The following is an 11,029-nucleotide window of genomic DNA, read 5'->3' as shown; positions in this document are numbered from 1 at the left end:
TACAGAACTCTATTTTGGAGCAATTATTCAAGGGAATCAGACCTACTTATCTCTCTCTCTGGTTCTCCTTACATCAAAAAAATATAACGGAAACCCTCACTGTCAGAAAGTGGACTTTTGAAAGAACAGATGCCTTGTGAATACTCTCCAAATAAACCCAAGGCACTGTGCTATAGGCATTAAAAACAAGAGCTCTCAAAGGCAAGGCCCTTGATTGTAGAAATACTGCTTGCCAGGTTCTCTATAGCCACCTAGTTATTCATGACCTTTAACACCTCTTAAAGTAACCATCAGTCAACAAATCAGAAACTTATCCAAGCTGACAAAGGGAAAGAATAACATCACTTAGTCAAGATTTATTTCAACACCTGGAAATACCCACAATACTCAAAATTCAACTACTGTAATTTCTTGTAATTCATAAATGCTTAATATAAAACCTTTAAAAATGTAGACAATTAACTAACCCCTAAATACTATGATTTTCAAAAGCATTGGCATTTAACAAAATGTAAGATGACAATAAAACATCAAAAAACTTCCACAAATGAGACCATAATAGCATCAAGCTGTTCAGACTAAAACATCTGTCTTTATACTTTCCATGCTTGTTTTTAACTGTTTCATAAAGCCAGTGATAATTGAGTCCTTTTTTAAGTATGGGATTTCTGACACTCAGGATGGAGCTCAATCACAGAGCACTTGCCTAGCATGCACAAGGCCCTGGGTTCAATCCCCAGAATATATATATATATATATATATATATATATATATATATACACACACACATACATACACATACACACACATACATATAATTTTTATAAAAAAATTAAAAAGACACAAATAGCATTGTAATAAATTGAAACATAATCTGACTGAATTTACCTATGTATCCTTTGTTCCAATAGCTTTAGATGTTTTTCTATGGATTTTATGTTTATTACCATCAGTAAGTATCATTTATTCATGTAGATGAGGAAAAATGATGTACCATGAGTTTTCTTTAAAATCACCTTCCACTTACTTCAAACTTTACTCTCCCACACCACACCACCACCAATCTATTGTTAAATTGAACAATAATGCAGTATACTATCTGAGGATATTGAGGAGGCCACAAATAACCTGTAATTTGAATTTTGTGTGTGTGCATTTGATATTGGAGGTCAAACCAGGGCATCACATATGCTGGATAAGCACTCTACCACTAAGTTACACGCCTAGGCCTGTAATGTGTACAAAATATCCAAAGATTTCAATTTTCTACCAATATAAACAAAAGGACTCAAGTGGCCCAAAGTTATAGTGGGTAGGAGAAAAAAGACAAAGTATGAATATTATTTAATAAAAATTTTATTTACACCATTCCCTCACATAGCTTTTTAGGCTAACATTAAAGCATATTGTGCATACACAGCTAAGACAGTTTAGATTTTGCTCTGGAACATATACACATTTAAAATTAATAACCTTCTAAGTATTTCATAGTTTAATTGGCTCTTAGTTTCCCTGGGAGAAAAGTAAAAATTTTGTGTTAAGAAACTGGTAAATACAAAGGGACGGCTGCATATTCACTTATATCCTGAGGATGCCTAAAGATGGAGTCTGCTGTTTTTTCTAAAGATGCAATAGATATGCACCTAATCACCCTGATTAGTGATGAAATGGAATGGTACAGACCAATACAATCTCTTATGGACAGAATTTTAGGATAGATATTCTGAATGGAAAAAAAAAAACAAAAAACTGATGCTAGTAATTGTTTAAAGAGAAAACTACTGTCAAGAAAAATGTTGAAAACAAAATTATATACTCTTGGAAGACCAACACAAAAACCAGATCGTATAGAACAAAAGACATTCATTTTACTGTCTAGAGAAACTCAAAGGCAGAGGGAATCTAGGCCACTTAAACTTGAGGCAGCACTACACAAGAAATGGAGACAGAATAAATTGACCTCAGAAGGGAAATGAGAAAAACAAAATTTCACAAGTGTTCAGCTCTGTAATATATAGGGATGCACAAAATATCAAAGTTACAATCTGTATTTTCTTCCCATTCATAGTAAATTATCAAACTTCTGTTTAACGCATTACTTTAATAAGCCTTCTATTTAGTAACATATGCTATATTCATGCTTATATTTTACCATGAGAATTACAGTTTTCCTCCCAAATCAGTGACTTGCTTAACCCAGACTTATATACATTTTATTTCCATTACAAGACACTTAATATCTTTCTAGTGATTAAGAAAATATTACAACATTACATAAAAAATAATATTTATTTTAAAATGATTCTTTTTAGTATGATAGCATGATGGTTTGAACAGCTGAAGCATAATGGGGTAACTATCTAATATTGTTTAAACTAATTTACAGCTATAGGAAAATGTTTGATTTTTAAAATATAAGCAAAACTGCACAATTATAAACAGTGAAATGAATAAATAAAGTAATTTTTCATCAGTGGCCATTCATTATTTTGCTTTTAGGAACCTGGAAGAAATTGTCATCTTTGAGTTTCAAATGTTCTGGTAAATCTAGTCGCTTCTTAGCTTCTTCAATATCACCTTGAATTGCTGAAATAAGGGACTCTGTAGAGAGAATGCAGATAAATATAGTGAGAAACTGCTAATAGACTTTACTATTCCTTTGCTCAGCCTCTCCTGACAACTCACAAGCTGGTCATATCTCTGACACAGGATAGAATCTAATAAATGTTTGTTCCCTTCCCACCTCTTCCCTAGGCTTAAGTAATACTGCAATTTCTTAAGAGAAAGGTACAGTCACAAATATACACTGCAAATTCCAAACACAAGAAACAAATATTCATGATCTGTTCTCTTTGATATTTACACCTGTAAAACAAACTTTACAACAGGGTTAAAACTACCACATTCTATTATTAAGACACCTGATAACACCAGAAACAAATGTTCATTGCTTCACTGTTTCTTATACTTATCAAAGATTTCATTAACCTCATACTGTTAGAGAAGCAGTCAGTCTGCTGGCTTTTAATCCAGGCTCCATTACTAACTATGTAACATCTCAGCCCCCTTTTTAGTTTTTGAGATAGGGTCTCACTAAGTTGCTGGGGCTGGCCGTGAATTTGTAATTCTCCTGCCTCAGCATCCTGAGACACTACAGTTACAGGAGGGCACTGCCATGCCTCTTGATTCATGGGTTATCAAGGGGCTGTTATAAAAGCGATCTCTCTCTAGCACTGTTGCTGTCTTACTATGTGATGCCCTTCCACTGGTGAAGCAAGAAGGCACTCACCACATGCGGACCAGATGCCTGCATAATGCTCTGGGACTTCCCGTGTCTAGAACTGTAAGCTAAATAAACATCTACTCTATAAATTACCAAGTTTGATACTCTTCTACAGTAACAGAAAAGAGACTAGGACAGTGACTATATATGCAAACTGTCAATTTTCTCATCTATGACATGGGCAAAATAATTCTTCATAGGGTTATGGTAGGGGATAAAGAAAGTAACTCATGTAAGACATAAACTCTCAATAATATACATACTGCCACCAATGCTACTAGTAGTACCTATAGCAGCAGTAGTAATATTTAAGGAGATCAAGACAAGAACTTACCTAAAGAGTCAAAGTTCTTTTCTGGTCTGAGGTAGCCAACAATGGCAACATTGAGGATTTCCCCATAGAAATCCTCTTCAAAGGTATGGATGATGTGAGTTTCCTATAGTCAAAAATGTTGAAAAGATTTCAGATTACAGACTTCTTGAAATCTGAAATTTACCTTTCTATTTAGGGTGAGTTAATTTAAATGAAGCAATCAGTCCTCATTAAAATTTAAAGACATTTTTTCCATCACTCATGTTACTGTCCCAACCTTATGCATAAACTTAAGTGAAGTAGTAGATATTTTCTATCACAAACTGGTAAAATCTGATGCTTAAAATGGTGAAGGAAAGCAATGGAAAGCTGACTGGCACATGAATTTTTGGTATGACTGAGGAATTTTTCAAAAAGCTTATTATTCATCTATCATATTTTAATCATTAAATTGAAGTTTCTTTATACTAAAGCTAAGGGAAGAGGATTGAAAATTTGAAGCCAGCCTCAACAACTCAGGAAGACCCTGTACCAAAATTTAAAACGGGCTGGGGAGGCTGGGAGGGAGAAAGTGAAGGAAGGAAAGAAGGAAGTGGGGGGGGGGGAGGGAAAAGAAAAGAACCGGGGGTGTAGGTCAGTGGTAGAACACCCCTGGGTTTAAGACCCAATATAGAAACAATAAAGAAAGTAGAGGAAGAGGAGGAAGGAGAGGAAAGAGGGAGTAGAAGAGGAGGGAGAAGGGAAGAAAAAAAGAAGACAGCTAAGGCTGGACTAGGATGGGAGCATTAGAAACTGCAATATATAAGTGTAAACTAGCTAGAAACATCCACCTTGAAGCATATGACCCGAGAATCTAATCTATGAAGTGATCTTTTAAACCGAAATATCACAAATCTAAAACTACACTTACCTCATTCTGAGTAATAAAAACAATAAAAAGAGTACACTTTAAATGATTCAGACCAAACAACAACAATAACAAAACAAAAAAATCATTGAACCTTTTAGATTAAGGAAAATTTTATTTCCTCTCAAAAAATAAAACCTACTTTTCATAATCTTTTAGTTTTCTTGGGAGGAGATGGTCATGATCCTTTGAGATCATTAAAATGGGAATAATAAAGATGCAGGGATGGTTGTACTATTCTTCCCTATTCTCTCTAATTACAGGGAAATTACTTTGTACATTTTCTCTTTTGTAATCATATTCCAAAAAAGACACTCTTAAATTGGGTGTGGTGGCACACACCTATGTAATCCCAGTGACTTGAGAGGCTGAGGCAAGAGGACTACAAGTTCAAGGCCAGCCTAAGTAACTTAGTGAGACCCTATCTCGAAATAAAATTAAGATGGGTACAGTGGCACACACCTATAATTCCAGAGGCTCAGGAGGCTGAGATAGGAGGATGGCAAGTTCAAAGTCGGCCTCAGTAACTTAGCAAGGCTCTAAGCAAGACCTATGAGACCTTGTCTCTAAATAAAATACAAAATAGGGCTGGGATGTGGTCCAGTGGTTAAATACTCCTTGGTTCAATACCCAGCACCAAAAAAAGAAAGGGGAGAAAAAAAAGCTTAATGATAAGAGCAAAATAAATAATTTCATAATTCACTCTCTGTTCCATATCTTCTGTATAACTGTCCTTTACATATGGGGACAAATGCTAACTGAAAGATTTAGGGTACTTTCAGGGTGGGATGGATTAGAACATTAAATCTTCCATAAATGGATCTACTCTAAAATGATCTACAGATTCAATTCTATCTCAATAAAAATTCTAGTGGGGTTTTTTGAATGGTAGAAACTGACAATTTATTCTAAAACTTGAATAGAAACGCCAAAATTATTTAAGAAAATCCTGAAAACAAGACAGAAGAACTTACACAAGCAGATATCAAGACCTATTATAATGCTATGTAAATTAAGCACCAGTGGTAATGGTTCAAAATAAACAAGCAGATCAGTATGTAGAATTTTTTTTTTTTAGACTCTCACACAAAACCATTTTATATATCACAAGGAGACACTAGTATTATCAGAAAAGGATGGCATTTTCAATAGATAGGTTGGGTCAATTTCATATCCATTTGAGGAAAAAAATAATACTTTTGACCCCTACTGTAAAGCATACTCAAAAATCAATTTAATGAAACAGACTTTCTTCATGATTTTGGCGCTAACCAACCATAAATAAAAAATGATTAAATGGTTATATTAAGAACTTTTGTTCTTGAAAAGACACCAGTGAGTTTATTTTAAAAAATAATAATAAAAAAGCAACACAGAAGAAATTTGTAACACATAATTCCAATAAAGGAATTGGATCTGGAATATACCAAGAACTTCTTTATGACAATAAGTTTACACAGTTTTTTTTTTTTTTTTTTTTTTAATAAGGGCAAAGGACTTGAATAGGAACTTCACAGGTATCTGTTACTATCAAAGAAACACACACACACACACACACACACACATACACACACACTCCCTGAATTGTAGGAACATCCTATCACTGAAAACTGAGTTTCTCCTAATTATTAAAGGATTTCCAAGGTATTCCTTAAGTAGTTCAATAGTAATAGTTCCATTACCTGTGTAATTCATCATGGGATAGGTTCCCCTGCCTTTCTTTTCCTTCCTTATTCAACGGAAAACTGTTGTTTTCATTTATAAATTCTTTACCTTATCTCTTCCAACAAACAATTTGCACTATTCTACTGAGTTCTGGGTTATTACTATCGCTTGTACCAACAGTAGTTTTCCACCTATGACACACTTCCTTTTTTAGTAACTCTTCAAAGTTAAAAATTGCCAGACATGGTGGCATACACCTATAATCACAGTGACTCAGAGACTGAGGCAGGAGTATCTCAAGTTCAAGGCCAGCCTCAGTAACTTAACAAAGCTCTAAGCAGCTTAGTAAAACCCTGCCTCACAGGAAGATTGCAAGTTCAAAACCAGCCTCAGCAAAATCAAGGCACCAAGCAACTCAGTGAGACCCTCTCCCTAAATAAAAAATAAAACAGGGCTGTGGATGTGGCTTATTGGTTGAGTGCCCCTGAGTTCAATCATCACTACCCTCCACCAAATAAAAAGAAAACCCTGCCTCAAAATAAAAAAACAAAAGGCTAAGGATATAGCTCAGTGGGTAAAGCATTTTTGGATTCAATCCCCAGGTACCAAAAAAAGAAAAAGAAAAGAAAAGAAAAAGGAACAATTAAAATTTAGATCTCTATAAATCTGTTTTTGCCACATACTTGAGCTGACAAAAGATTCAGCCAAGTGGGGTACAGTGGCACATGCCTGTAATCCCAACTACTCAAGAGGCAGGCTCACAAATCTGAGGCCACCTCTTGCAACTGAGCAAGACCCTGTCTCAAAATAAAGAAAATAAAGGGCTGGGACTGTGAATCAGCGGTAGAGCGCTCGCCTAGCACCACGGTTGGGACCCAGGTTCGATCCTCAGCACCACATAAAAATAAAATGCATTGTGTTGTGTCCATCTACACCAAAAAATAAAATAAAATAAATAAAAAGGGGATGTAGCCCAGTAGTAAAGCACCCCTGGCTTTACTTTCCAGCATATACAAAAAAGAAAGATTCAACAAAAATCTAACAAATAAAAACATAATAAATCTAACAAATAATCTGTGTTGATCCTGTTTATAAAAAAAAAAAAAGTAGGGACAGAACTAGAGTATACTTCAAGGCGATTTTTTAAAAATAGAGGAGTTTGGGGGTGTGACTTGCCTAGCATGCAAAGTCCTGGGTTTGATACTTAGCAACACAATAAGAAAAAAAGAAAGAAAGCTTCAATTTGCATCATCCCTTTAGTACGCATTTCTATATTAACAGGGTAATCAAGTAATTACACTTTGAACTACATAAACTGTGGCAAGCTCAATTTTATGAAACATGCTTTTAAATAACTCACTTATCTATTGTAAATGTACTTACGTGAGCATTCAAAAGGTAGCATTATAATGTTGTTTTTTAACTCCACTTTCTGTATGATTTAATAAATAAATGCATAAAAAATTAATCTGTTACTTGGTACACAATGTATAAAAAGATGTAATTTGTGGGTTCTGTATACTACTAAACTTAGTATGAACTCAAAGTAGACTTCTCAAATTTTAGAATGCTAAATGTAATTCCCATGGTAATTACAAAGGAAATATCTATAGAAAATACTCAAAAGGAAATGAAAAGAGAGTCAAGATGTGTCACTATAAAAAGTCAACTAAATGCTTAGTCAACTAAATAACAAAGGAAACAAACAAAAAATTTACAAGGCATACAGAAAACAAAAAGCAAAATTGTAGAAATCCTTTATTAGTTAAATGAAAATGGATTAAGGTCTTAATTGGCAGAAACTGGCAAAATGGATTGAAAACATGATCCCGCCATTTATTAGCTATAAGAGACTCACTTTAAATCCAAAGGCACAGATTGAAAGTAAAAGGATGGAAAAAGATATTTTATTCAAATAGTGACTAGCTGGGCAGAGTGATGAAAGTCAGCCTCTGGAAGAAAAGACAAGAGGATAACAAGTTGAAGGCCAACATCAGCAACTTAACAAGACCCAGTCTCAAAAAATATGAGGACTGGGGATGTATCTCAGTGGTAGAGCACCCCTGGGTTCAATACTAATACTGCGAATAAACAACAACAACAAAACACAAACAAAACAGCCAATACTTTGCTTTTAAATTCTTCAAGCATGCTGCCCCAAACTCTATTATTAGTATCATGTTGTGTTTACCACTGGTAAATTCTGTGTGCATCTAAAACCACATATCACTCTAAATCATAATTCCATTTCAGTAACAGGAAAATGCGATTCTTACCATAGACTTTTTCATATTCTTGTAGTATGGGTTCCATCCTATGCTCACCACCATCTTATGAACATCTCCACTTCCAACACTGGCCCAACCATAATAAATGCCAGTGGATACGTCAGCTGGAAGATTATCTACTATTTGTTCAGGAAAATTGGCTAAACAAAAAAAGTAAATATTCTTAGTGTTACAAGTTTCACATAAAACATTTGTAAAAATCACATGCAGGACTATTCTAAATGCACTCAGTAGATTGCTAGGGCTCTGACTGACTATCAATCTCATCCTCCCATATTCTGAGTTGGAGTTCTTTCTCTTCAGGTAAACAGGTATGTAATAAGATATAAGGCAAGTATAGAAACTTCTCAAAAAAAAAAAAAAAAAGCAATACCAAAACCACTCTGGATAGGAAAAAAAAAAAAAAGGTATAACCAAATGGAATGAGGCCACCAAGTAGTTACCCCAGTTACCAGCACATGTAGGCGCAACTACTCAAGGGGCTGAAGCAGGAAGATAGATTCCTTGAACCCAGAAGTTCAGGTGCAGCCTGAGCAACACAGCGAGGTTCCTCTATCTTAATACTCAAAAATCAACATCACCAAACAAACCCGGTGGCTTTTTTTTTTTTTTTTTTTTTTAAAGATTTGTTCTTTCCAAGTAGGGTTTGAATCACTTCAAAAGATTCTTATTTTAAATACCCAGCCTAAAGAGAATGATTGAACAGTTCAAAGGGCAAGCCTGCTGTGTAGTTTTCAGGAGTAGCTGCAATTTTTGGCGCGGGTGTGGGTGGGGTGGGTTTAAACTGGGGATTGAACTCTGCGGTGCATTACCACTGAGTCACATGCCCCCTGCTGTGTATTTTTAAGGATGAATTAAACGATCAAGTCTTGATTACTAAAACTCCTGAAGACAGACCAAACCCAAAAGTTGGCTCTTCTCCAACTACTTGTGTTATCACTTGGACACTAACAGATTCCAATAAAAGAACTTTAAGGTCGGCTTGAGAATTCGGCCACTTTAGGTTTTAATGGGCAAGGTAACCGCCATGCTTGGCTAACCATCCTGGCTGGACCGGGAAAGGGGGATCCTGTGATTCAGCTAAGCTTCCTGTCACCACCCGGGTCGCCAGGGAGATCAGAGCCAGGGGCAGGGAGGAGCTCCCACAACGTAAAGAAAGATCCTAGGCCCCAACACAGAGGGAACGATGCTGACAGGAGGTCACCTCCGCCGGCGGCACGGTGGTCTTACAACCCGCTCGCAAGTCCCCGGGCTGACGTCCTCGCCCCCTACGTGACCCGGTTCCGGTGCTCCGCGCCGCCGCGGACTTACCTGTGGGGATACCCAGCTGCTTGGAGCCGCGGCCGAAGCCCCGCACTACTTGGCCCCGGCAGAAGTACGGCAGGCTTCTCATGACGCCGTCCGCCGGGGACGCGGGCTGCAGGCCAGTCCGCGCGTCAGGCGGAGCCGCCGTGGGTACAATGCCTGGAGCCCCGGACCAGCCGGGGGACGGGGCAAGCGCTCTACCCGCTAGGTGCGCACACTAAACACCCGGTGGCACCGACGACACGCGGCGGCAGGTCTCTCACACCGCTGCCCAACTGAACTTGCTGAACAACTCAGGAAGCGCGTCTTCGCTACGGGAGCTGCGGCAACAGCAGAAGGTCGGCTGTGGCAAAGAGCGCACTGGAGACTGCCGGATCGCGAGAGGTCTCTGGCTGCCTTCCCTCAGCAGGCGTACGGACACTTCCGCGGCGGAACAACCGATGCCTGCTCGGCTTCCGTAGTCCTTTTCCGCTGTAGCCCCGCCTCTCCCTCTGTGGCTCCGCCCCCAGCCGGGGTCCGGCAGAGCTCGGGCCTTCTGGGTCTCCTACCAGCCACTGAATGCGAAAACGGATTCGGGGTCCCTTGCTTCACCCTAAGGGGCTAGGAAGCACCGTTCCTCAGTAGGCGTCGGTGTCTCCTTCCCCTTCCTTCTTTTCCTTAGAACTCTGACGTCAAAGCGAGATCTTCTTTAGCTTCTTGGCAACCGCTGGGCTGGTCGTTTGTCATCATTCCATTTGCTCTTTAAACATTTATTAAAGCTCCCCAATTTCAGCTCAGAGATTACCCCACTGGAAGCGGCTCTCCTCCCCCTAGACTACTGACCTAAGTCTGGATGTAAGATCCAGGGAAGTAGGTCCTTGTCCGAGCTGTCGCCCCGGTGGCTACTGGAATATAACCACAACCCAATTTTGGTTTTCTGATTAGAGATGCGCTGCCTGCCCACCCACTTCCCCTCTAGGGTGTCTTCTTGAGAACTTAATAAGCTTGAAAAAGGCTTGATTGGCTTTTTGACCTTTGGAACTGTAAGCTCGTGAAGAAGTAGAAAAAGGCTCGCTCACAAGACACACGTGATGCAAGGCTGAAACAGTTCATCCTCTCAAGAAGTTTTAATCTTCTATTTTTCTTTATTAATTTATAAGAAATTCTGCCCAGATTTTGTAGCCACTTTCCTTCTATCTTGCATATTTATAATGCTAAATAATTCTTACCTGTTATTTTCTCTTTTTGTCTCTCTTTTTGGTCCTGGGGATTGAACCCAGGTGCACTT

The 11,029-nt window shown here is 38.0% G+C and overlaps 1 protein-coding gene across 1 annotated transcript; it reads right to left on the bottom strand.

The window, feature by feature from the left end:
• Nucleotides 1–1,339: 1,339 nt before the first annotated feature.
• On the bottom strand, nt 1,340–10,201 carry Rfk (riboflavin kinase). The gene is made up of 4 exons (XM_027940102.2): nt 9,769–10,201; nt 8,446–8,597; nt 3,619–3,721; nt 1,340–2,602 (listed from the first exon to the last, which is right to left on the bottom strand). The coding sequence occupies exons 1-4, from the start codon at nt 9,848–9,850 to the stop codon at nt 2,472–2,474; spliced, it is 468 nt and encodes a 155-aa protein (XP_027795903.2). The 5' UTR covers nt 9,851–10,201; the 3' UTR covers nt 1,340–2,471.
• Nucleotides 10,202–11,029: the final 828 nt, after the last annotated feature.

Source organism: Marmota flaviventris, chromosome 13 (assembly GCF_047511675.1).
Source record: "Marmota flaviventris isolate mMarFla1 chromosome 13, mMarFla1.hap1, whole genome shotgun sequence".
In the NCBI taxonomy this organism is placed as follows: Eukaryota; Metazoa; Chordata; class Mammalia; order Rodentia; family Sciuridae; genus Marmota; species Marmota flaviventris.
The sequence above is the reverse complement of the archived record's forward strand: the minus strand, read 5'-3'. Positions and strand labels throughout refer to the sequence as shown.